This window comes from Egretta garzetta, unplaced genomic scaffold, assembly GCF_000687185.1.
Source record: "Egretta garzetta isolate BGI_Z169 unplaced genomic scaffold, ASM68718v1 scaffold9, whole genome shotgun sequence".
NCBI classification, from domain to species: Eukaryota; Metazoa; Chordata; class Aves; order Pelecaniformes; family Ardeidae; genus Egretta; species Egretta garzetta.
This window is the reverse complement of record NW_009260763.1, coordinates 1,857,668-1,885,632: the sequence shown is the minus strand read 5'-3', so window position 1 is coordinate 1,885,632 and position 27,965 is coordinate 1,857,668. Positions and strand designations below refer to the sequence as shown.

Here is a 27,965-nt window from a genome sequence, read left to right as displayed (position 1 = left end):
CGATCGATACACTCTTACTTCTTCTTCTCCCTTTGCTGTTCTCCATTCTTCCTGCCTACTGAAAAAAGAAAATGGAGATGTTAACTTTAAAGCAAAATACTGCAACTGAGAGGATATATTGCAAAGCAAGGAATAAATGTTCAACATCTGTAACACACTTTGAACAGTAGCTCTTTTCTTTGCAGTCAGAACGCTAGTTCAAAATTACCCTTTCTGAACAAAGTAAGATTTCAATCTTATTTCAAAAAGCGAGAGCAATTTATGTTTGATCATGGCCAGTAGGGTTTTTTTGACTTACTGATGTAAGTGTTCATCACAAGAGTTAATTACTAAACAAAAGAAATCACCAGTTTGGAAATCAAAATCCACTTCATACACCTAATGGATTAGGTCAGTGCCCCAGCCGTAAAATGCCGTATAATGGCAGAAAGAGATGCAGTTAAAACATACTGTAATCTTACGCTGCAAGTCAGAAAACATTGAGGCAGCTAGATCCCATTGCATATAGAGGTTAAAATTACTCCATCGTTTGTTAAATGGTCAATTTTTATTTACAATATTTCTATTAATTCCAAGATTTTTCAAGTGATATGCAAACAACTGATTTCAAACGGAAACTGATTTTATAAGAAACAGGAGACCACAGAACAGATAAATACTACACAAATAGTTCTATGACAATATGAACTCCAAAACCGTTCAATTTAATTAAGTTCACCAAACTAAAATTCACCGCAAACTTGGCCTGTTTACCTGGCCACACCAGAAGACAGTTCAGGCACTACAACCCTTCGACTCCAAGCCACAAGGTCGCGCTCAGTGGCTATTTCACTTCTTGGTGCATTGCTATGCATCTGACGCACACCTTCAATTTGTCCACTACGTCTTAATCCTATATTTGGTGGTGAATGTACTTCTGAGGTAGAACTTACAGATCCTAAAAAGTCAAAAAGTGATAGTTGTACCCTGATCTGAAAAAGGGAAGCATTTAAAAAGAAAAAAAAAAAAAAAAAACACCTCAAAATGAAAGGAAAAAAAGAATTTCACTTAATTGATTACTTCAAAAGAAAGGAAATATTAACTGAATATAGAACTATTTCAGCAACTTCTATAATCACCATAACACACACACTTAAACAGCTACGGGGCAGCAGTATCCTGTTTAGAAATTCACACTGAAAAGGAGCAGATGAATCTACAATCTTAAGTAAAGCAAGTGTTTCATTGGTTTGCTTTTCTTTAAAAATACTCTTGAAAACATTTACGCAAGGCTGACTATTGCTGCTGCACTCTATATCTGTATCATAAAACATTGAGCTATCTCAATGAATCAGTGTATTCCTTGAACAGTCTTCTACCTTCAAAAACAATGAAACCACAACACTGGAAATTATTAGGAATCCAAGCTGTAAAATTTGCAGACAAGAAACCGAAATGGTCAACCTCCCCCCCCGGCCCCAAACCACCACACATACATGCAAGATCTTTCAAATACCTACACTGTAACAAAATTTCAACATTTTTCCACATCATTCCACACACAAGGTATTCTTGCTTATGCGGGAGGATTGCCAACCATGATTTTTTAAGTGTTGAAAATAACCACGTAATCTAGTGCAAGGCACTGAAACATGGAACAGCTGTACTGGGAAACAAGCAGTTCCTTCCTCTCTTCTCCCTCCTATTTCCTATTTGAGACAATTCAGATTTCAATCAGGTAGATGCCGAATTCCAGATTAAACAGTAGAGTAGTTACTTCTAAGGGAACGCCGTAGCTGCAAGTTCCCAAGTGAGCAGACAGTAACTTTAATAAAGATAAGTTTTACTATTATGAATCCTTTGATTTTGCAGAAGGGTAAAAAAAAAAAAAAAAGATGGGAAAGCTGTTGTTATTTTCTGTCACTCCATACCTCCTTTCTAGTGGTTCAACAAAATGCACAAATCATGCACAGTAATGTGATTTATGTTTTTCAGCTCTCAGCTGTTTCTATAGAAAAGCCACAAGAGCCGTCCCCCAGTAATCTACCTCTGCTTATCCGGCTGGTACTACTGGTTCCTGCCTCCCCAGAACGTCTCTGGTCCTGCTCTTGCTGAAGTCTTTGAATCATGCTATCCAATGGACTAACTTCTTGATTTGCTTGTTGACTAAGAACTTGATTCAGGCCTGTGAAGTAAAACATACAACAGAACAACATACAAATGTTGATTTGAAGAACCAAATGATATAAACAGCTCATCTAAGTTTTAGCTTTGAAACTTACAAGTACTGTACATAATCACATGCATAAGTATGGGCTAATGCGTACTTTTGTAACAGCCGTTTTTTAAAGTGGACAACTTTTTTCTTACTATTGAGAGCATAATATTTTATGGAGCAGGGTCAAGACAATCACACGCCACTCCTAATAAAACTTGAAATTTGATCAAGTGCCAGCAAGTTACAGAAGCTTAATACAACTGTTGTTTGTCAGCTTAGTCAATGCAAATTGTTCAAATGCGTGCTTAGCCTGCCCCAAATGCATTATAAAGCACTTTAGTATAAACTTAAATGAAAGAACTACATCAAGAAGGTCTAACTGAATTAGAAAAGAATTATCTACGCTGGAGAACAGCAAGCAGTATAAATGCTTGACTGAGCTCCAAATAGGCATAATGATGACACAGGTTAAGTAATGCTAATTTTCTTCGGTATGTAGAACAGCCAGGAAACCTCCTTTTGGGTAGGTCTCTTGAATAAAAGACAGGAAATAGTTCTCACAGAAATGATTACAAGGCGATAATACTGTTTCTGTACAGCAAGCAAGAAATACAGCATGTAAGCATAAACAACACAAAACCTCTTTTCATACTCACAATGGACACAAAAAAACTAGAGATGTATGGAGAAAAAGGCAAGGGTTACAGTACTGATTTGAAAAGGAAGTCAGATACCTCCCCACAGAATAGTTAGATGGTGGAGCGGTAGGAAGCCCTCGTCAAGAGAAGCAGAACTTGCAAAACTTCATAATGAGGGATGACAACGTTCAAAGAAACAAGCTACAGAATATGTTTTTCCAGCATGATTCCAAAGAGCTATAGTATAAACTTCACTTTGCAAGATCAAGTACAAGATATTACAGTAATGGTGCTAGGAAATGAAGAGCTTTGATTATGTGGCTAGACAGAAGCAGCCACATCTCTTAATAGATGATGGTATGCAGAAAGAACGTAAATATTTAAGATAGTGCTCTCAGGGTTTCAAGGTTATTCTAGTTGAAGACAACTTCCCTAAAGCAGCAGAAGCTTGGAATCATGGAATGAGCTCTGGTATAACCACAGCTGGATGTGTTCTGACTCATGTAGCGAGACAGTCAGATTTATTTGGTGATCTCATGAGCAGACATGAAACAATGGGAAATACTACTAATAACCCAAGAATGATCTTAAATAAGGAAACTGCTACCTAAACAAAATGAATGTTTTTTATGTATCTAGCATGTGAGATTTTGCCTTCACAAGTAACAGCAAGATTTTTTTTTTTTTAAATGAAATAATGAAGACACTGGTATATATTTGATTTTTTCAAAATATCTGGTTTAAAGGAGCTTCATATATATCTAAACAGTAAATCAAGCATGACTATCTGAATTCCCCCTACTCTTAAAAGCCCCTATAGAAAACTTGACAAGAAATAAATTTGTCAGTGCTCTGTTGTGGGATTTGATGGATCTCCCTCAAAGTTACAGAAAGAAATGAAGCTTCTTTAGTGGAAAGGAACATATGAAATACATGAACACAGTTTAGCTCTGCCTAAGACTGCATATATTGTTGCTAAACTGTAAAGAGGTAGAAAAATGCCTCTGTCTCTCCAAAATATCTCTGGCTCTCTGTCAGCCTGATTGATGGCTTCCTGGTATTAAACAAAATGCTATGGACATCATCTTCCTATAGGCATTCATGTGTCATGCAGTCACAATTTAATATTGTTGAATCTGTGTGCAGAGTCTGACTTGTTTCAAGATATTATATTGGAGAATGTGCCCAGGACATTTTGAAATTTGGAGAATTTCAGGATGTCATGGATCCATGTTATAACAGTAACAACAAAGTAAAAATGCATCCTTCCTCAGAAATCAAATTCAGCTTCAAAGCCAGTAGCTAAGAACGCATCCAAGGAAGGATGCGTTTTTACTTTGTTGTTACTGTTATAACAGTATATATAATAATACGGCATATATTCACCAGAAAGGATTTTTTCCTTCTTACAGTTGCTTCTCAGGTAGCATTTCTTCCTATAATTTTGGAGGAAATATGGAAATGATGCTTAAAAATTATTATTAAAGTATTCAGTGGCTTGTAATCCTCAGGTCTACAAATGAGGATAAAGAGATCTTTTGGTAACAACTCTGTCAATTAACCTTCCTGGAATGTCTGACACACCACAGGCTTAAGTATGGTGTACATATATGCCATTATTTACAGGCACAGTCAAGTTTTCCCGTATTTTCTAGAATAGCCAAATACTTAACAATGCCTATCTTGGAAAACATTTAAATCTACTTTCAGTAGTCACTGTTGCTTATTCATACTAACATTGAACTGACACGTAACGAGTAGGCATCGTTTTTACATCCCCACCCATGTGGACCACATTTAAGAAGTTCCCAACAGCCAGCCACTAGCCCAAAATTTGCAGGTTCCTCCCTTGTTGTGTGCACAGAGAACACAACTCCCAAGGAACTTCCTAGATTTGTATCGTCATCAAGTCTTCAGTTTTCTAACAAAACCATCAAAGCTTAAGTTGAACGACTGCTTTTATTTAAAGAGGAGGATTTTGCATGTTTCAGGTATCCTCTCTTTTTTTCTTCTTGTAGGTGTTACCTGTTCCAACGGATCAGTGGAAGATTAGTCTATTTCCTAGGTTTTCTGAAGTAGGAAATCCTACCCCAAAGAGATCAACTGAAAGCTCACTCAGCATCATGCACCGAAACGAACTCCAAGCTAACTAGCATTATAGCATCAACTAGTTCTGACTTGATCGATGACAATACCGTAAATTGAATTGTCACAATCAATCAGTGCCAAGGACATTTCAATTCTTCCACACTACGTAAACTACTATGCTCAGAAACGAAGAAAAAGGATGAAGTGAAAGGGAAAGTGTAGAACACCTAGAGGTAACTAGATAGGCTACTGTGTACTGAAGTGAAATTTTCCATACCTGAAGATGTCACTCCCATCTGAGGAATAAGCTGTTCCTCCCTGCAGTTCTCACGACCAGGAACTAGCCTTTGATACCTTGCAGGATGAGGGTTGCCATCCACATCAACCAAAAATGGGGGAGGCATAAGGTGTGGAGCCTGCTGTGTCTGTTCGTCCAGGACAAAGTTGTTGGCATCACGGATAAGGGGCCGATAATCACTATGAAAGAACATCTGATCTGCTATCTGTAAACAAAGTCATTTTGTGATTTTTTTTAAAGAACCTATTAAAAAAACATACAGAAGATAACTGCTGAAAGTATTTTTAACAGCGTTACTCACGGTCACTTTTGCAAAAACAAGACTATAAGCTGAACTGTTTATCTCTGTTTAAAGGGGAAAATCTAATGACTCCATGATTATTTTTTTTTCCCAGAACTCCTTTTCTATACTATAGTGCAAGGAGAATAATCCATATGTTTGAGGGTGGGGAGCATTTAAAGAACAGGGGAATGGGACAATATTTAAATACTTGAAGACATTTGACAGAACACAGCACAGACGTATTAAATAGGTTATAAATTTTCTTCTATACTCTGAATGTATGAAAATATATTCTGATAATGGAATCTGTGTCACAGATTTATGAGCTACTGTGTAGGAAGAAGAGGAATAAGAAAATATTTATTGTATCATGTCATTGCCAAATATTTTAACACCAGCAGCCAAACATATATTCTTACTATAATGCCAGATATGCGAAAAAAGTTCCAGTAGATAAAACTGATCTAAAGTTGAATTCTTCACGTTCAAAGTTTTCTGTTTTATTTCAGTCCACCTGCTCATAATGTATTCTAGATGACTTTCCACAGACACTCAAGACTGAGGAATTCTTTTGTCCAAATAGTATGTAAAAAGGCTAGCACATGCATCTCAATATCGTGCAATCAGAAAGATACTAAACCGCAAAGAGAAGAGAAAGAGAACACAAGACAAGCTGACGTGTATACTACACATCCCAATGCTACCTACTGACAAGCAAACCCCTTGGCAGCTCATGTACTCAGTTTAACTTGGAACAAGTAAAAATAAAATGATAAAATCATCATTCATGCAAATTAGATTTCCAGTGCAGCATAAAAACAATTAAACAACTGACTCAAGGCATAGAGATCTCCAAAAAGCCTTGTCTTAGGTGTCAAAGACAGGTATTTGAGCACAGATAGCGGAATGCCTGAGTTGATGTAGAATATACTCTGGTTTCTGAAGAGCGTGCTCTAATGTGACCAATCTGTAACATAGTTTCCAGTAAGTTGTTAGGTAGAAAACAGTTAAGATAGAAGTTACAGCATCAGAGATCTGGTCTCTCAATGACAAAGTTCTCCTGTCTGGGATCTGAGAAGACCAGGAAGGAAAGACGATGAACAACATCTGTCAATTACAACATCAGAAAGTGTCTACATGCATCCACATGAGGAAGATAAAAAAAAAAAAAAAAAAAAAAAAAAAAAAAGTAATTTTTCATAGGAATCATGGGATCTGGACCCCACAAAAAAAAAATCAGAAAAGTAACAACAGAAAGAAAATTGGCAAGATGCATGGAAAGATGCAATGGCAAAGAATTTAATTCAGGGATTCAAAGGTTACCCTTACAAAGTGGCAAGGTGACATCCCACTGAAGAAGCACCCCTGACTGGATGAAGTCTTGTTGCCAGATTCTCTGTTAACAGAGGCTGAATGAGAAAGACCCAAGTACTTTCATGTATCTGATTGAAAGAAACAAGGCCTGCTTAACAACTTTGTTCCTTCAGCTCAAGTAGCTCAATATGATAAAGATACAGGTCCTCTAGGAAGACTTACAACTTCTAGAATCATAATAGTAGCATATCCAGTACTTTCACCTAGTGTAAATCTTCCTATTAAGTACTTCCTGCACTGAGAAAGAAGAGATTCCAATGGCATGATCATAGAGACTGTGAGTTTTCATGTGCTGTGTTGTCTGCATCCCAGGTTTTGTAAGCAAAGGGAAGATCTGAAAATCCCTCCTTAGATTCAGTGACCTCTACCAGAATAGTCTGTGGTGCAAAATCACGAGAGACTTCTTTGTGATTACCCTTCTGTGTACTCTGTACTGCAATCAAGTATGGCAGAGAGATCTTATCCTCAGGCTACTCCAAATCCTGAGAAAAATCAAAATAATTAGATGTTTTAGAGAGTCTTAAATGGCTACATTCAGCAGACAACCAGCTAAAAGTATTAATTCATGACAAAAAGAAGATACTACACCACCACTGCAACATAAGAGTCCTCTGTACGTATGACTTCACAAATGCAGCTTGCATTTCAGTGTGAAAGCTTTCCACAAGGTCTGAGCTCTACAAATACTCTCCTTCAGGAACTACACTCAGTTTCTCGAAACAGGCACACCTGCACAAATGCAAAGATATTTTCCCCACTACTGCACCAATCCACCACACGTGAGCTGTCAACTTGCAACAAAGAACTGTGGTTTGGGAAGTCTGTAGGAACTAAAGCCTTAGAAAGCTCAGAGATGTAGTCTAATCTAAGATGAACAGAAAGGTACCTTATGCTTTAGGACAGTCAAGCATTCCTGGACAAGTTTCCACCTACCCAAGAACTTCTGAAGTGCACATGCCCTGTTGACAGTGAGCTCAGCTCATCTCTGATGATCTTCACACACTGAGAAATCTCAGCTGAGATTTGCTCAAGGTTCCCTTAATTGGGTCAAATTACAAAGGAGCCCCAAACAAGCAGCAAACATATTCCCTTCCCCGCCCAAGGCTTAGTCCAAAAACTGATCATCATCAAAAAAGAAAAAAAAAGAAAAACAACCCCAAACCACCCCATTGCCTTCATAATGGCCAAGATCACACTGGGGAGAGAAAAAAAAAGCCTAGACAGTGGTTCCAGTCAACTAGGAAACAACAGACACTATCTAAACATAAAATGAAAAAAACCATACATGTAGAAAGCTAAGAGCTTGCTCTCTCAGAAGTGCTAACACTGTCTCAGATGTAGTCATTGTCCTGAGCACAACTTGCAAATGCAGGAATACAGGACAGGTTACTTACACACTCCTTTCTTCTGTAAATATCATTCCTCAAGACAGATGGAAACCACTTTAAAGCCAAAAAAACACAGGTCCCACCAGAGCATATTCTCAGAAAAGGTCTGAAAACCCCCCAAGTATCTGAGGGTGGGAGGACAGAAAAAAAGAACACCTTATCTCCAGCACATACCTATCTGTAGTTGCATTTTTCCATAAAGCAGATCAGACAAAAATGAAAGAGGAGATGGAACCAGAGAAGAGATTGGAAACTTTCAAGTTGAGTTTTCTGAGAGCTGAAGACTGAAGATTAAAGAGGTAAAAAACGTAATTCTTATTTGCTCCCATTTCTTCTATGGTCAAGAATGCCACAATTACCACTGCCACAGTAACAGCTGGAGAGGATCATTTTCAATCACCCCAGAACTGAAAAATTTTAAACATAATCTTTTCTCAAAGGCTGCAGCAAAAACCCCAAGAGAACAAAGGGTCCGTACAATTCAAGAAGTGAAAAGTAACTGTTTTCACTCTTCAAACAGGTCTAACCCTCATAAGGTAAATTCTCTAATGGCAGTATAAAGGAAAGTCCCGGTCCATCACAGGAAAGACAAAAGGGCTCTCGGTTGAGATTTCATTTCCAACATTTCTGAGTAGCAGAAGACTATACACTTCCAAAATGACTGGAAAGAAAAACAAACTTGGAACAATCCACAGACATCGTGAGAAAAATGTTCCTATTACAACAGGCTTTAAAGTTTGGAAGAGTAAGAACTCTGAAAGGCAAAGACCTTGAAAATGATCTGATAATCCTGGTTTTCCTTGCTTGCGGTATCTCTGCTCATTTGTTTTCTTTGGAATGGAAGGGGAAATGCATAGCTAGTAATAGCTGAGGGATAGCAACAGCAGCCAAGTACTGAGTACTTCAAATTATAGTTGAGAGACAAGGAAAAAAAAAATCCCTAATATGCAAATCTAACATCAAAATAAGAGCTGGAAGACTACAGAAAGAAATGCAATGGCCTACAAGACAAAGATTAAAGTTCCTTTTGACTTCCCTCCTTCAGGCCCCACTGTGTTGCTGTTTGCCAAAATGCTTTCAAGGCCAGCCTGAGTCCAAAGATCCAAAGCAGGAGGCAAGACCCAGAAGCCAGCGCTTCACCAACAACCTTCAAGTATCAGCTACTAGAAGCAAAGATTAAAATCCTGGAGCAGATATGTCTCCTTAAGTCTTAGAAAGAGGGAGAATAGACACACCTCACCTCTTCCCTGGGTGGTAAAAGAAGAATTATGGCCTTGTGGGCACTCCATACATAAGGCGAGTTCATCCCCAGAGAAGAAAAAAAAAAAAAAACAAAACAAAAAACAAAAACCAACAAAAAACACACCCCCCCACCCCCTTCATATCTTTACAGTCATGAGGGTCTGTGGCAAGACACCCACACTTAGAATACACAATGTAGACTATGACATTAGAATAAAGATGTAATATTTTAATTACACAGTAACAGTGAAACATTGCTGTGTAAGCACCAAGGCATCCATGACAGCAGAACTTCAGCAGCAGACATAAAATTGTAGCACTAGAACATATAGTACATTTATTGTAGGTAATTGTCTCCCAGGCTATGCAATGTTTAAATACAGATAGCAGGAAATCAGTCTATTACATCCTCTGCCCCTTTTTCTGTTCTTAGTTAGGAACCAGAAAAATATTTAAAGCAAAATGTTTAACTATTATCAATTCCACTGCAGTTTATTCATGTTATCCACGTGGATCCATTAGTACACACGTATAACCTTGTCACTTTAGAGAGTAGACAGTGACTGGGTTATTTGTTTTTTTAAAATTATTTTTAACTCCCCCTGTAAACAGTAGCTTAATAGCATGTTTCCATAGTTTAAAAAAAAAAAAAAAAAAAAGACAGTGAAATAAAGCTTAATATCAACAACAGAAATCTGAAACACCCCATATTAATGGCTCAAAACTGTGTTAAGATACACTCTCTTGAAATGAAGCTCTGCAGGAAAGTTTGCACAAATGCATTCAACACAGACAAACATTTTGATTGTCATCTTGCACTGTACCTTGTCGTATTTGCTACTGGAACCAAAGCCAAAAATCAGAAGGTGACCGTGAGAATCAGTACATGCAAAATGCTGTCCATCAGGAGAGCACTTGCAGTCAAAAACCGCACCATGTCCTTGTCCTTCAATCTGAAATACATCAACATACAAAATAATTAAGTTACCAGAAATAAATAATTTTCAATTACGATTCTCAAAACTGTGGTGCTGATGTTGAAATTTATTATAAAATCTGTAAGACAATATACTGCTAGATGGAAGTTACTTTAAAACATAGTTTACTTTTTAGCTATTCACTTTTCAGTGAATTTTGTAATAATGCTCATGAAAGATGCCAAATTGATAGTAGTAGAAACTGACAGACTTTATCCACAAAGCAGGCACAGTATAGGAAGTGAAAATAAAAGCTTCCCCTTGAACGTCCTGCTAATGAGCCTAACCAGAGAGCTGGGTCCAGTTCAGGGCTTAGTCACTACACCCTTTCGATCCTCTGCCTTTTTGCTAAGCTAGCCCACTAGCATTGGCTGCTGCGGTGTTTCAGAACACCTGCCTGCTAGAAAACGCACTGACATAGACAACCCACATTACACAACTTAGCAACTGCCTGTTTCTGCAATTCCTACTCCTAATTTACTGGAGTGGGGGAGGTGTAGATTTGTGTAAAAACTCCACTTTTTAAAGGAGAACTGCAAAGATTTTAAAAAAGGAATTTTTACCTGATACTCATTTTCTGTTTTCCAGTTCCATTAAGCCAGAACAAATGGGTTTTTGTTTTTCCCTGCAACCTGTCAATCAAGCAGAGGTGACCAATCACCACTCTGAATTTTCATGTCTTCAGCACCTCTTCAGAAAGCCCCTTTCTATTCTCCCCAGCAAAGCACTTTTGCATTTTCTTTAAAGAGACAGAAAAAACAATGATATTCAGCCTGCAGGCAGTAACACTATGCACTTCTGTAGCACCTTCCAGAGGCCATCAGCATTAATTTAAAAAGTTAATGAACCAATCCTTGAGAAATCTCTGAGGTAGGTACTGCTCTCACTACCTTGCAGGCTGAGACAAAGGCAAGAAGTCTAAATCTTTTGCCCATGGTCTTACAACACATCCACGCCCACACCCCTGCGCACCCCCCCAATGGCAGAGGCTGCTACACCTATTACCAGTCCTTTCAGGTGTTTGATAAAGGTCTTTCTTACTACAGGTACTTTCCTTAAAAGTCAAATGAGTTTCTGGATTAGCAAAAGAGGAAGATAAACCAATGCAAGCTTTACTTCTATTTTGCCCATTATTCCAGAAGAAATGAATTCTTAACAGAAGTATCCTATAGAAAGGGATGGAAAATAAACACAGAGTTTCAAGCGACTGACACTAACATCACAACAGCTAAGAATGCAGAATTAATTTAATCTAAACAAGATCCAACAACCAAGGGCAAGGTTACGACTTTGTGCTGCTTTTTGTATGTAGAAAGCTCACCATACTAAAGGGAAACAGTTTGGGGAAGCAGGTGGAAAAGGGAAGGAACTTCAGCCCAAGAATAAGCTGTGCAGATGTATAGTAAAAACCTGGAAAAGGAGTACTTACACAGAGATTTCTGTTCCCTTTCCCTTCCTCCAACAAATGAAGTATGAAAGTATTAAGGTTCCTAACATCCAAGTCCTTCAGAAATAGAGTATCAGGGTTCTCCTAGAGCCTAAGATTTGAAGATTTTTGCTTTACATGGAAAACAAGGCATGTTGTGGGAAGAACTATTTGCTAACCATGGTGAGGGGAAAAATAAGAAATAGAAGGAAAAAAAAAAATCAGGCTATTAAGATGATGGGGTTTTTTAAATCCTTCCCAGTAAGAAATGGTTTAGATGGATCATTTTCAAGAAACACCTGGGAATTAAGAGTGTTGGTTGGAAGACATTCCCTTCTTACGTAAAGCAAAATAATAGTTATCTACTATTCAGTGATTAGTACAGCAAAAATAGTTTTACTCTAAATGTGGCCAGAATCCTGTTTAAAAAGTGCTTTTGGAAAGGACAGCAGTAAGACCTTTTAGTACAACCCCTCAAGTCTGATGTACAATTACTTGGAAATAAAGATCCTTAATATTATAAGAACAAAAATTACTGTTGTGGATAAGCTTCCAAGATATAATTACTACTACAAATTATAAAGGGCAAAGCCTGTCAGAGTGTGCTACCCAGTAGAATTATTTTAAAAATATTTTGGGATTAATAAATGACACTTAACAATGCAATTTCTTCAGTAATAAACCTAACACAGAAGATTTGGTCATTTGGAACAGAAACTAAATGTTAAGTTGCAGAAGGGAAAGCTGCAGTACATCAGTGAAGCTGTAACTTCAGCAAGTGAGATATGGGACTTGAGCAAGAAGGAAGCTGCTTTCTGCACTCCATCCCTTTTAAATCAAAGACGCAAGAAGTACGTGAAGACCATATCCCAAAGATGATAAATTCTTTATTTGGTTTGGAACCTTTCCCTGATGAATGAAAGGATGTCAAAGGTGAAGGGAAGAGACCACCCACAAGAACAGGAAACAGCACTGGTCAGTTAAGAGCTGTCCCAAAAAAGGGTTGCCAAGAGTGAATGTGTTAACATACTGCTGGTAGCAAAGCAAGTAGCAAGGATTCTTCAGCCACAAACAGGGAAGAACCGGTGATGCTATACAATGAGGACTAAATTAAGATTACTTTTAGTCTCAACCCCAAGAATTAAGCTGTTTGCCTGCATTTTCACTGTGGACATGGTACATCACGAAGGAGGAAAGTTGATGAAATAAGAGAATGAAAAAGCGAAGTTATTCTTTTCCTATCAGTTTTGAAGACAGCTCATTGTTCTCCCCCAAACCAGGGAGAAGAGAGTTGTGAAACTAGTACACAAAGTAACATGTCTTAGATCCATAATTTGTTCTATGAAAACAGAGTAGTACCGCCTCAATAATAAGCCTTTCTGAGCTGTTATCAATAGATAGTATGAAAGTCTTAAAACTTACTTTTTAAGAAAAGTAAAAGATGCGGAAGAAGAAAAAAAAAAAATCAAGTGGCATGAAAATTAATCAAAAGTAAAGAGTACCAGACAAAATTAGCAGACTTCAGTAAAATAACTATACCAAAAGTATAATTCATTCAATCTAGCTAGATTTCACAGCCATAATATGGCACTGAAAACTTAGTTCAAATGGAACAGATTGTGCTTAGTAGGAAAAATACAGAGTAGGTAAACTTGTTAAGGAAAGGGTAACAGTTACTGGATTTGGAATGACATGCAGAGCTAAAAGGATGTTATCAGTGAGGTGCCTCAAGCCAGGCCTTTCTGTTAGTGACTATGGAAAAAGTAAGAGCCCGTGGATGAAACGTTAGGAAATCATCCCCTGAGAACAGATTTGGGATACAGCACAAATTATATCAACTGAAGCAATTAAAAGCCAACAGTACAAAATGAACCTAGTAAGATTAGAACTAACTCACACACTTAACTGCCGGAAAAAATAATAGAACTCAGTCTACACACAGTAACGTTATGCATTTCTATCATGCTTTCCAATGCAAGTCATCAGCACTGTTTAACCAGTCGGTAAACTAAGCCTCTACTAGCCTGAGGTAGGTAACGTTCTCTCCCATCCTTCACATTAAGAGACTGATGCAATTAGTTGGAAACACAGGGAGAATGATCACTGTGTATTCATTGGAATGCATCACATGTAATGCAACAACAAAAAGAAAACTATAATCCCAAAATATACCAGAAGAGAAAAAGCACACGCACTAAACAAGCAGACAATGATAAGAACAAATTCTTCCAAAGCAATACACATTAATTTTTGCTTCCCATGTTCAAGATAAGCAAATTCTAAGTGGAACAGCTACAGAAAAATGTTTCCACTCATCATGATAATGGAAAACCTAAGAGCTCAGGTTCTTCACATGGACACTAAGGAAAGAGGACTGTTTTGTATACAAAAAGGCCTTTAGCAGGAACAGACCTACTCTACTAAAATGCGTAAGAACAAATGAAAAATCAGTTACAAGCAACATTCAAACCTGAAAACTGAAATTTATATTCTAACAAATCGCAACAAAAATATGCTAGAACAACTTCCTAAAACTAGCAAAAAAGCAAAGTTAACTACTTATTATTTAAACATAAAACCTCTTTCCTAAGTGCTGAAAACACATCATAGCTGCTCAACTCAAATCAGTCTCCAAGTACTTTGAAAGTTCTTTGCAGGTTTATGTTCTCCTTTGCTTTAAGGAACAATCTCCGATCACAGCATGCTTCCATGGTAAACCAAAAAATATCTATGGACTTTCTGCAGAGTTAGGAGAGGTTGCTGCAGGGTTGGAGGAGTGGAAAGGAACAGTTAATTTTTAGAGCCAGTTCGAAAAAAAACCAAAGCAAAACACCAAAACCAAAACCAACAGGGCTTCCAGAAGCACAACAAAGGGTAGGAAGAGGACAAGTAGTAATTAAGAGTAAAATGTTTATGAAAAATGTTTCTGTCTTCCTACCATCCAAGTCAGTTATCAATTCAGGAATGCTGTATTTATCTTGAAAGATAAACGTATCAATGAAAAGATCTGACAGATCACCCACCGTATGGATGCCTAAAGGCTATATAAAAAGTATTTACAGCTTTTTATTTATTTTTTTTAAAGGAAATTTTTCCTAATAAACATCCTGCAAACTCATTACTGGCTTCTACTTGGACTACTAGACCATTATGCTGGCTTTGCTCTTCAGGATGGGCTCTTACGTGCTATTGAAAGGTGGAACCTCTTAAAAATTTCAAAACCATTTCAGTAGGACTACACTTCAAAAGTAATGCATCTATAATCTTATTCTGAGTCATTCTGTATTTCAGATGACTACAAAATCTGATCTAGAAGTACAATCCCAGCAAAACTGGAAGTCTCTTCAGACTTTATGAAGGCCACAACATAAGAAATAACAGTTTTTAAACCTCTAGTTAACACTGGAGATTACATCGTCCATATGAGCAAGCAGTATGCCCTTTAAGACATTAGGCCAAAAAATCACCTCATGTGGCAGAAAATCCATGTACAGAGCATTCTGCTGAACTGTCCTAGATGGAATCTGATCTTCCATGTTGTTTTGCTGACAGGGACTCTAATTTTTTGGTATGCTATTTAGGCTAAAACTAATCAAGTAGCTGCCAACAAATGTGTAGGCAGGCCATGCAAGTTTACTGATTAACAAAAAGGAAACAATGTTCTAACTGATATGATAATGTTCTTAGGGCTTCAGAGTTTATCAGGCTGCATTGAAAGTAGAAGTAGCATCAGAAAGTAAGGAACCGCTTCGCACAGATTAGCCAAAGATCAGATCACAGAAGATGGGGTAGGAAAAACATTAAGATACGCAGACAAAAGGAGGCATAGCATAGGAATTGCCTGTAATGAAGTGTCCATTCAAAGCTAAAAATAAAGGAGAGTCAACAACCAGCTCTCTGAAGGAACAGGAGCACACAGAATTATCTGACTGCAATTCAGTAGCCTCTGCTTGATTGACAATTTGCAGGAAGAAACCCTTTTGACCTGAATCAGTTGATGCCATAACACTGACAGTAAATTCTAAGCAAAACAAAGATTAAACTGTCCTAAAACATTCAGTCATTAACAGGGGATGTTTGTGTCCAAATTCACAAAAACTAGACATCATCTCCATCATGAAATACATTACTACGATCACCTCCATGGGGGTTCCCGATTTTTCTCACTGATTTATATAAAAATATAAGATGTGGGAAGAGGGCAGAGAGACTTGAGGGTGTGGGGGGAGCAGAGAGACTTGAGGGTGTGGGGGGGAGCAACTAACACATCACTGCATCCAGACGGTCTGATTCTTCAGCCGTAGTGCTGACTCTCCATTAACTTCAACTAGGATCAGAATTATACCCTCTACCATTTCCATTGTAGAAATCAGGAAAATTCTTATGGGCTGCTTGAATTTGACCTTCTTGTGGTCAAGTTTTGTCTATGAAATTTCAGTCACTGCTTATGCTAGTATCTTCAAATAAATCTGCAATATATCCAAAGCTCACAAAGCTAATAAAGTGTTTCTATTAAAAATTTTCAAAAGATGCATTTTCCCCAACTTTCTGACGCTTAACGCGTAAGCTTGAAAAAGAACTGTGCAATGCAACTACCATACATCCTATAAAAGTAATGAAGGACCCACTTGGAAAGGAACGCATAGAACCAGGAATAGTACCAGATAACTTTGCATTAATTAGACAATGAGCTAGCTATAGACTTGGGGACAAAAAACTCAGACATTGGCTTCAGCAATCCTGTCCTTATTTCTTCATGTCTATGGCCAGAACTTTCAACCTTAACACCAACATGTGGTGTTTAGTTTTGGGTTTGTGGGGTTTTTTTATATTTTTATATAAATATATAAAACATTTATCTGCAAAAACAGTTTTACAGAGATTAACTAGTATCTGGCTATGAAACGGCATATAGTCACCATGGTAACTTCACATAGTGAATGTAAAGCAAAACTAGTACAAATGTATCCACTTGCTTCAAGCTTTCTCCGATGCGTGACAGTACACATTTCCAATTTCAAAAACAAGCTTAATGTTTCAAAAACTATTGCTTTGTTACAATATATATCACTACATTTCCCAATTTTGTGCCAGCCTTTCTAAGCAGCATAACCTGTTTCATTACGACACCATTTGAAATAGCAGCAGCACTTTAGAGCTGTACAACTATCACTGTCACATAACCGAAGAGGGTGACCCTTACAAGGTAGGTTAGTATCTGCTTGGTGATTCTATTACTCCATTTGTTTTCAAAGGCAATCAAATGACATAAAGGAATTTCAGAGATCACCTTCAAAACAAGCATATCAAATCCATTTTTTGTTTCATGAGCCCAAGGCTTCTCAAGAAAGAAGCAACCTGAAAAGGAAAACTAAGGACCGAAGAGCCACCTTTTTTTTTCCTCACTATAGAACAGTCATAAAAAGTTTGGGTATAAACTTTAAGATGGGTCAGGAAATCAAGGGACCTAAAAATAAGTTTGTGAGTATTCACAAACAAGTTCTATTCTTTTAATCATATGAAAGCATTACATACTTCACTGCACAGAGAGTTAGAACATAGTCTAGTGAAAGCTACTGCAGTAGAGTAGTATGTAAACACTGTTTTAATGAGCAGTCCTGCATCATCACAAGATCCTTCCAATGTACCTTTTCTTCTACCTAACTTTTCTAGTGGTAACTGTTAGAAACATGGTCCTGTTGTAACCCTCTTAAGCGTGAAAAGCAGATGCTGGAGTTTTATCTTCTCAAGCACAGACACAGAGATCTTCTAGTCAAGCAAAACTTTTGTTCTTTACAACTGTTACCTCAGGAATACCCAGATATAACCACTACAGCTTTTCAAAAATGTCTAATCAAGCTTTGTTTACACAATTGCCTTTGCTTCATGTACCTGACATAGATGTATAGAGATTAAAAAAGAAACTTAAAATTAACTTATAATGAATTTTTAAGTAAGAAAATGTAGTCCTTTCTCTAAAAATTAAGTAACACTGAGAAAGGCATTAAGCATATTTGCTTGAAAACTACATCAACAAGCTAGGGTATTTTTCCCCTTTTGAGATACTTTCTCTTTAATCTGTAATAAAAAAAGTACGATTTGTTGGTCATGCTAAGTAGGTAGTCTTGAGTCTTATTATGAAATCCTGACCAGCTTTCTCAAATAGAGCTCTGCATTTTTGTATTTCAGATAACAAGTACTGCCCCACCAAATTTGAGACGTCATTGGAGAGGCCAACCCAAGCTTCTGGTCAACTTGGTAAGACAGTAGAAGACATTCACTGCTGTGCAAAAGAAGTCATAACACAAACAATTCCATAGCTAACAAGTTCACGGTTTCATTAGTGTTTTTACCCTGCTGCAAGGCTACAAGCTTTTTTTTTTTCCTTTCAAAGATTATTAACTTCTGCAGTACTTTCCTAACTCCAACCACGAATGTAAGCAAAAAGATCGGCCTATAGGTACGTTAGTTCCATTGATAAAGTAGCTTATGCCTGTTTGTACTGTACGTTCAACAAGAGTTCATTGTTGCTGTTCCCTGTTAGTGTACCTGTTAAGGGGAACAAGTACATTTAAGTTTTGTTGTTGCAATATAATGCAAAGTCAAATTAACTTTATCTTGCTGAAAGGACCTGTAACTATTTACATAACATTCTAGTAAGAGGTCCTTTAACCTCTGAACTCCAAGATCAAGAAATTTTGTCCCCATTTTTCTTTTAGCTGTCACAAATTTTCTTTAGAAGAAAAAAGAACAAAAAAGTAAATATAACTTTATTTACACAGTTAAATCCAGACTTTATCCTAAAATCTCAAGTAATTTGCTTCTGGGCTGACAATTTTAAATTAAGTTGGACAAAATCACATCTTACTAAATTGATATTAAAATTGCAACTGCAAAAACTTTAACTTTTTGGAAAATTGACACCTTCCAATTCAGCTGCTTATGCTGTACCTGTTTTAACGTATGGTTTCTAATAAATGCCCATCACCCTGGCCAAATCTTTGAATAAGCTATTTAACATTTTGTGAAATAAATGCAAAAGTGTTTAAGTCCTTACTTTGTTTAAAAAAAAAGTTAATATTTAAGGTCTAAGTTTCATCATATCTTGCTAATAAGCATCCTGGAAAGAACACATGCAAGTCACAAGCTTCCTGGTTCTGGATACAATGCCTACTTACATAAAATATAAGTAACATATTTTACATGAAATTGTGGGACTATTCCTCATGAGCTTCCACAGAAAAGTGCCTAGAATGAAAGCAAACAGCTAGGATATTGAGATGAAAATATACCCGTTATTTTTTTAAAAAAAAAAAAAAAAAAAAAAAAAGACAATTTCTTCTTAGGACACCTGAAAACCTGTAAGAAGCCTCACCCTACCTTACAGCAGCTACAGCTATCAAAGACATTGTTATCCTTCTAGGTCTCAAGAAAAAGCATGTCTTAGCCCCAGGATCGGAGTTTTTTAAAAAGAGCCGAGAGATGCAACTGCACCCTGTATCTTCTCTAACACTGATGCAACAGGCAGGTCAGCCTCCCCCTCAGGCTTTGCAATTTTAAAGTTTGGGGTTTTTTTCCCTATTTTCTGATGGTTTCCATAAAAGCAGGGCTGAGAGCTTAAGAACGACAATCAGCAGTTGAGCAGTAACAGTTAGACTGCCGAAAGAAATCACCCACTATTTTTGAAGTACCAAACCGATTTCTAGGGCAAGCAATATTTACTCAGTGGCACAGAAGAGAACAGTAGTGTTTCTGGGAGAAATAAAAACTTTTCTTTCACAAATGTATTAGAGTTAGTTGTCATTTCAAAGGACACTGAAGGTGGGAGAGGGGGAGAACAGGTAGGTTTGGTGAGGAATATCTTTTTCTTCCTCCTCCTCCGGAAGGTTGCTTCAAATCACTAGTTTACAGAGCTCAAGTTGTAATGCACTTCTGAAATACGCTCATGGTATTCTATAAGCTCTGATGAAATGTGCTTTGGCATTTAGAAAAAGACTCATCATCAAATTTGCAACAGCTGGAGATATATAGTGTGACCTTTAAGTGTCAAAGGCTATGGCAGCTTAGCCTTTCAGCAAGTAAGTTGCAAAAGCAGGAGGATTTCAAAGTATTCAGATCTGTGAATTTAGCATAGGATCATAAAAACATTCTTTTTGTATCCGTATTTCAAAGCATTCATCAGAATACAATGAAAGGAGTAAAGGCACCTTTGCACTGAGTTTGAAGTGCATTCCAGAAGTACCACCCACTCAGAGTGTGTTGCAAAAAACTCGCTAAAACATGACAGTGCTCAGAACGACTGCCTTAGTGCTAAGGTAGCGTAACAAGAATCACTCCAAATGAGCTCTTCACAACCACTAGGAGGAACACAGTAAGATTATGCGTAAGCAAAAGTCTGACCTTACTAGGTCTTCAGGCACACAGGAGGCCACTGAGGCATGTGAATCATGGCAGACGTAAGAAAGCCTACCACCGGCTACAGCAAAGACTGACTTCTCAAAGTTGCAACTTGCAATGAAAGTCCATCCACTAAGACTGAAGAGCAACACCTAGTCATGAAAGATCTTTCAGTTGTTGGCTTTGTTTGAGGTTTTTTTTGGAAATCTGTTGACCAGGAGAACCACTGTTTATTTAAAGGCATCAGTATTCCTACTTGATTAATTTCTGCATTACACAAGGATTTCTTAAACATCATAAGGCTAGTCTTTACCAACTAATACACAAGCTTCCCAGTGCAATAATCGCAATGCCTACTTACAAAATCTGCTGTGTCAGGGATCAGATTCAGGTAAAACAATTACATTCAACGCTGGGGTACAGAAATCCAATATTCTACAGTGACAATGGTTGTAAAAATGCCTGCTCTCCCCTAGTCTTTCATTCTTGCTACTGTGGTACATATTTTCAGCGACATACTTTTAAGTAACTGCAGTCACCATATGTTCCTGTAAATGTTCACAAAGCTATGCGCTAAACCTAAAAAAAAAAAAAAAAAGAGGGGGGGAAAAAAGAACAGAGCTACAGGACTATACATATCCTGAAATCTTTTAGTGAACTTTTTAAAATATTATTCTACAAGGCAACCCACTCACAGGACAAGAACTATCAGCTATACCAGAAGACAAACCTACACTCTAAGGCCCCAGACAGAATGCCTTTTGCAAGCAGGCTGAATCAGCAGAGCTCAGCCCTGAGAGGTACTGCTTAAAACAAAGCACGTTTAAAGGAAACTATGCAAATCCAAAAAAATAAAGGGAAAAAAAAAAAATCAAGGGCAGCACTGTAACACCACAAAGCTATTTGGGGTCAGGCTTGAGGAACACCATACTTAATGTTCAAATTGCAACACCAACAAAAACCCAATTGCAAAACCAAACAAAAACTCATGCATCCACCTAACATTACTGGGCACCTCCCTTTTGACCTGGGAGATTCTTAACTCCCTTTCGTTTTCTAGTTCCCCTCATACATTCTCAGAATTGAGAAATTTCTGCTTAAAGCCTACAAGCATAAGGCTAAACTGCAGCACATACCATCTGAGTGCCAACCCGGGGAATTCCTAACAAAGCAACAGTGGCAGGTCTATGAAGAAGTAACTTATAACTTAGTTATAACCTGAAAAAAACCAGATCCTGTGACAACTGAGTGGTGTACAGCTTTTCTTTATGACCCAACAGAGCACGAGTCCTGCAAGTTCAAGAGCTTGCCTGAAAGCTTGAAGCTGAAGGCCATTTCTACCACTTCATAATTTACCTAGAACATGATTTCTGTACCAAGAAAACAATCCTAGAAGTGCTTAAACCCACAGGCTACAGATTCACACCTCTCCACAGTAGCACAACTTCAAGAGAAAGTTGTGAAAAAGTCCCATCTAGACATTTATAGCTGAGATGCCCTCCTGGATAAGTGGCAGATGTTGAATTGAACACCTTGCCACCAAGAAGAGAACCATTTCTTCCATTTCCCAGCTCAACATTACTTACAGCAATCCCAAAAGATGAGTGCCACCTGCTCCTGCACCCTCCTTTTAGGAGAGCAGGGACTTCTATCAGTTCTTGGAAAGGTGCCTTACCACACAAGGGATCCAGATGCCTCATTGCAGCTTTGAGTAAGAAACTGCATTTCAAATGTATCTCTATGCATATTATCACACAGTGGCTCTCGATAGACAGCCCACCATTCAGTGTATTTTTTTTCCTGGATCATCCACTAAGACACCTAAATGTCATACACTGCTCAGTAAACTGGGGATTTGGTAGGATATTGCATTCCACTTGGGAGACTAAGGACCTTGGTTCCCAATAACTTAGATGCCACGACAGTCAAGTCCTTCAGTGAACCTAGGCCCTGCGTAATAAGCCACAATTTAAACATTTACAAGGGTTTGTACTGTCTTTCTGCAGCAAAACCACTATTTTTGTGAAATACATAAGCTCTCAATCAGTTGGCTGCAGCAACCACTTAAGGTTCATTACCCTGGTTTCTTCAGAAATGTGCTAAACGCTTATTTGTACCTGGGAAACATAGCATGTGAAACTGCCTTAATATTAAAATACCAAAGCCACAACCTCATTGATTCCTTGGAAAAATGAATGACAAAAAACCCACAGAGAATGTGTTTTCCATTAGCAGCTGTATCAAGTCAGGACTGGCAGAATTATTACACAGGCCACAAAACAACAAGCACCTGTATTTGCACATGCAATTTAAAACCATCCCAGGACTTATTTCACTCCCTGGCATAGTGAACACATTCCGTGAATCCAGCTGACTCAAGTCACCAAGTTCTGAATGCCCACGAGCTCTGATACAGTTATGCATAACTTATAAAACTAAATCAAGTGAAGTGAAGACTACAGGTGATAATGTGGAATACATAAAATATATGCATACTTACTGAGAGTAAACCCAGGTGTTTAGACCAGTCACTTATGGGACTGAGTTTACTATTAAATATAATAAAGTCGAAAATCCAGCAAAGAGACCAAAGATGCTTCAGATTAACTGTGACTGTGACAATTGATGCAATAGCAAATCTTAAGTTTAAAAACCTGGGAGAGAACATTCTGTATGACCACCAGAATCTCCTAGTGGCACCTATCTGTAACCAGTGAGGCACAAATAAACTTTGATTCTCCCATTTAAGTTAAATACAAAACAAAAAGTGTATTTGGTTACTATGGCTTTGTAATTTCACATTCACTGACTGGATAAAAGGGATTAAGTTGCAAACCGATTGACACTACTTGCATCCTTTTTTTTTTTTTTTTTTTTTTTTTTTTTTTTTATGCTGACAGTGAAGGAATTCAGAGGAGGGGCAGGAGGAGGAACAACTTAAAAACACCCAACTCTACTTTGGGGATTTGACACAAGGCTTTAGATGTACCAAGCAATCCACCTAGGATGGGAATACCTGACTGGACTATCATTAAGCTAACAGTAACTTAAGATTTTGCTAATTCAACCAACACCCCCCAGGTCTGCCATTTTTTTTAAGGAGCTTTTGTTACGACAAAGTCATCCAGCACTAGTTCTGGTACCACAGACACTGTTTTGACAGGCAACGATAATGAGAGGTTCTTGAATAGTAAAGCAGATCTTATGTCATTCAACTCTCAGGTTTGATTGTTCCAGATGATGTTGCCTATCTGATCCAAAAGAAGCCAATCTGTAAAAATTTCCCATCCCTTGAACACAAGCACTATTTTTCTGAAGTATGAGATGACATAATTGAGCAAGTCAATGAAGGTCACGGCAGTTATCAGAATAATTTAATAGTGGCAATCTAATGATGTTGCCAGCTGATATGCCAGTTAGGAAACTGGGATAAGACTGGCAGCTCTGTATGTATTTATGCCCTCCTCTTAGTAAACCAGAACACTTAACATTTGCAGCTCTGTAAATCTGACTATGCAATCAAGTCTCATGGTCTAGAAGCACATCTCCCCCGCCCAGTCATCTAAGAAAACATCCAATTTCCACACAAGTCTTTTGAAGCCTCAGCCATGGAAGACTAGCTGGTGAAATATTCAGAGACTGCAGAGAGATGCCTCTCTTGCATACCAGGTCATATGACTTATTCATTGGTTTGAGACAAACTGATTGCCAGATTTACAATTCCCCTCACCTCACACAGCTGGCAGACTTTCTCACATTTGTTTCTAGCATGAAGCACAGATCGATAGCTGCTGAGATCTTCTGATTGTCTACATATTTCTCTGACCCCAAAGATCTTAAAATATGTGATTTTTACCCTTTTTAGGTGTTTGTGTTGCACTGCACCCTTAAAATAAATTTTTCACTCTTTCGGGGGGTTGCCTAACGTCACAGGCATTTGTAATTTAGATTGCAATAGCTCTTAAATGGACTTGTCTTATAAAGAGCAGATGAGCTCAGCCTCTTCTGACCTTAAATTCTATGAAAACTATCATACACCCGTTTTAAGTAGTAGTGGAAAGGCAACCTAACCATGCGATGAGAACATGCACCTCAACTGGTAATAGTGAATAGCACTGAGTAACAAGGTGATTCTCTCAGACCCTTCAGAAGTTCAGTTACAGAAATCAGTGTGGAGGGAGCAATACTGAACCTAGGTCAGTGCTGAAGGAGTCTAGGCTGCTCTCTCTCCCATTAAGCTTGACAGGATTTCTTCAGAGGCTTTATGAACTGTACTGTACACTGCACATCTCAAAATCTTTCTTACGGTTCAGAGTGACCTTCCTGGCTTGACTTCATTTCTAAATGCCTTTTGGTTGTTTTTTGTGAGTACATCTATGGCAGGTCTCTTCTTCAGATGATCTTCTTTATCCTGGTCTCCAAGACTGCCATTCCACTATAGCTGAAGGCTGGATAAAGCCCATTTGCCTACTCTCAGCATTCTCAGTGATTCTTCATATTCTACAAAGACTTTTGTAATTTTTCTCCAGGAGACAAAGTCTGAATTGCACAACACATCATTACCTTTTTGAGGAAAAAGATATGTACCAAGACCCACTTAATATAAAGAAACAGATGGAAATACCTGTTGCATCCATCTTCCAGAAGAATTATCTTAGTGCAGAACAGACCAAATTTGAAACCTGCAAGTGGAGGAGCTCTACACAGAAAGGCTGACCAGTATTCAGTCCAATGGGCCAAGGCAGAGTACAACAACATTGTATGAGATCAGGTGACTCCTGAAGAGCTTTAGCCAGATTAAGAATTAGTAATGCAAAAATAAACCAAGTTCCACCTTGGTTCCCCAGGCAGGAAACAGAGCACTAAAGGAGGGTCTCTGTCACCCCGTCTCTTACGCATGATCTCTGACAATGTAACCTAACACTCCAATTTCATGTGGATGAAGCATGTAGAAAGATGACACTATGAAATACAGCCAAAGAAACAACTTTTTACATTTTACAGATTTAATCTTTGCCCCACTAAACTGAATAGGAATTTCTCCTGCCTTCACTGGATGCAGGATCTTGCCCTATACACAAATGCATGCTTCAAGATGGCCTACGTAAGTATTTACTAAAAGCAAAAAGTTTAGAAAGGTTGCTCCAGCATATCTGCATAAAGCACAATAATTACCATGTTGAAGTAAGACCGGATTTTGACCCCTCTTGCCAAATCCCAAACTATGACATTTCCATCATGTCCTGCGGAGAAGAGAACTCTTGGATCAAATGGATGAGGTTCAAGTACAAACACTTCATCTTCATGTCCCTGAAATTAAAGACACAGCAAGATGAACAAAAGGATTGTCTCAAATACTTACCCAGGAATTTAATATAATAACACTGGCAACTGCAACATTAATCTATGAAAGCATCCAGTAAAGAACAACTACTTTGACCACACATCATTTGTTTAGGCAGAGGAGCAGTTAGAAATTTAATTTAGAACCATAAAGAATCAAATATATAACTAAAAGTTAGGGAACAACATCTCCAAAATTAATACTAAATTTTAAAGCTTTGTATGAAGTATTTCCATCTCTAGTGGAGCACCTAGTTACCTAGAGTTACCTATTTTGTCAGTTAAAAAAAAGTATCAGACATTAGTAAAAACGTTGCTTGATTTATTCTAGCTAGAAGACTATTTTTCTGTAATCATGGAATGATTACGTTGCAGAACTGTCTCTGTTCAAACAAAAAAAAAATTTACAAAACCAAAATTTATCCATTAACAGTATTTCAAAACATTTGTCACATTAAATAAAGGCAAAAAGAAACACTGTTTCCTTCTCTCCTTCAAGATAGCACTTTAGGGAAAAAAAAAAAGTCCAAAATTAGTTTCAGACATCTTGAACAGCAATCTTTATTTGCGACTTTAACACTTTATTTTCTAATAAGCAGTTGACAGACATCTCTACTACACTTCAATTATGTGGAAACATTTGTTAAGGCAGTCTTCAGACAGAAAAAAAGCATAAGGAGGAATGTTGATGATGTGTATGTAAATTTTGCACCCAGGATTGATAAATCAAGATGGAACACCTTACCATCAGAATATGAATGAGTTGGCCAGTGAAAGAGTTCCAAACTTTCAGAGTCATGTTATTTACTGCAGTTATAACAGAGTTGTCATGGCGGTCCCATGCCACCATGGTCACTTTCAGCTTTGTGATTTTGTCTTCAACTCCTTGTAAACTTTGTCTAAAACAAAAGAGCAAACAGTTTCAAAGCAATCCTAGTTTGCCAAAACATTTTTATGCCCCTAGCAAGTGAAGATAATTCTGTATTTTGCTTTATTACTAAGAATAGAAGCATTACTTCTTCAAGAAACTGGGGAAATGAAAGATGTTTTCCATTATGTAGCTAGCACATACAACCACAAAAGAATTCTAGATGCTTAAACCATGACTACAGGGCCCTCTTAATATCTTAAAGTATATGTTGATCTGTTTTTCCAGAAACTGCCCTCCTATACATGACCTAACCCAATTAGATTTGATAGTGACAGTATTTGTTGTGGCATTTGAAGAGTGAAAATCCAAACTAGTCAACCAGTGAACGTCTGTCCTAAATAATATTTGTAGTAAGTGGTTATAAATATGGAGAAAGTATTCTGGGATCTTTACACAAGTTAAATTCTCAGGCTATATTTAGCACTATACCACCACCCCTACATCACTTTACTATCAGTAATAATGGTACTTAACCTTGCATGTATTTTATGTTTATTCCTATGAAAACCAAACACTAGCCATCTATAATAGAATATATCAGAATACTCCCAAAACACATTTTTGTCAGTGTGGTTTGAAGATGATTCACCACTGAATTCTCCAGTACATTAATTTCTGGGAAAACATCAACCAAATACGACAATAGCATGTTACCACCATGTAGGCAAACAAAACACAGAATCTTCCATGTAGTAAGCACTACAATACATTACACAATAGTATATATTGTACAACTTAGTAATAGAAAACGTAGTTATAGCCAGATTCCTTCCTAGATTCAATGCAGAACCCAGGAGGCTTTATAAGCCAAATTCACTCTCTCCTTTCAGTGCAGCAATTTCATTTTCTTTGATAAAATTGTGCTTGTGTAGAAAAGATCAAATTTGGAACTACACTTATCCCTCTAGTCAAAAGGACAAAACAGATTTCAGCTAAAGGTACTTTACTGAAATGAGCAGTTCAGTTTCTCAAAGCAGGTCAGTATTTGTGACCACAATAAAGAAGAATCCATTACTATTTTTCCCAGGATCAGTTAAAACTAAGAATTTTTACAGGCTGCATTTTCAAGAGAGTAACTCAGTCTGTTCTCAAAGTACCTGTGCTTTATACACTCTTGTTCAACAGTTTTATATTGACGTTTTGTTGCATCTGCCCATAACCGACAAGATACCCTCTGATCTAAACACCTAACTAAATTATAGCTTATTCGGTCTTCTCTTCCATCCTCCTCTTGATCTTTCAGACATTTTTGCAGAGGATTACCCCTGAAACGATTTTTTTTTTCCTATTAAATATCATCCTTCAAACCACTCAGTATGATCAGTAAGGGGAAAAAGGTTTACCCCTTAAACCCATTATAAATCTTCTTAAAGTATGTCAGTT

At 37.6% G+C, this 27,965-nt stretch overlaps 1 protein-coding gene across 1 annotated transcript in view; it reads right to left on the bottom strand.

Moving 5' to 3' along the window:
* The window catches only part of LOC104132761 (pleckstrin homology domain interacting protein), a 116,653-nt gene that overhangs the window by 48,953 nt on the left and 39,735 nt on the right, over positions 1 to 27,965 (bottom strand). The window contains exons 11-17 of the mRNA XM_035901497.1: positions 26,397 to 26,550; positions 25,484 to 25,618; positions 10,333 to 10,461; positions 5,201 to 5,426; positions 2,027 to 2,164; positions 754 to 937; positions 1 to 58 (exon numbers count right to left, since the gene is read on the bottom strand). Coding sequence (XP_035757390.1) covers positions 1 to 58; positions 754 to 937; positions 2,027 to 2,164; positions 5,201 to 5,426; positions 10,333 to 10,461; positions 25,484 to 25,618; positions 26,397 to 26,550 — 1,024 coding nt within the window. The remainder of the gene's footprint in view (positions 59 to 753; positions 938 to 2,026; positions 2,165 to 5,200; positions 5,427 to 10,332; positions 10,462 to 25,483; positions 25,619 to 26,396; positions 26,551 to 27,965) is intronic.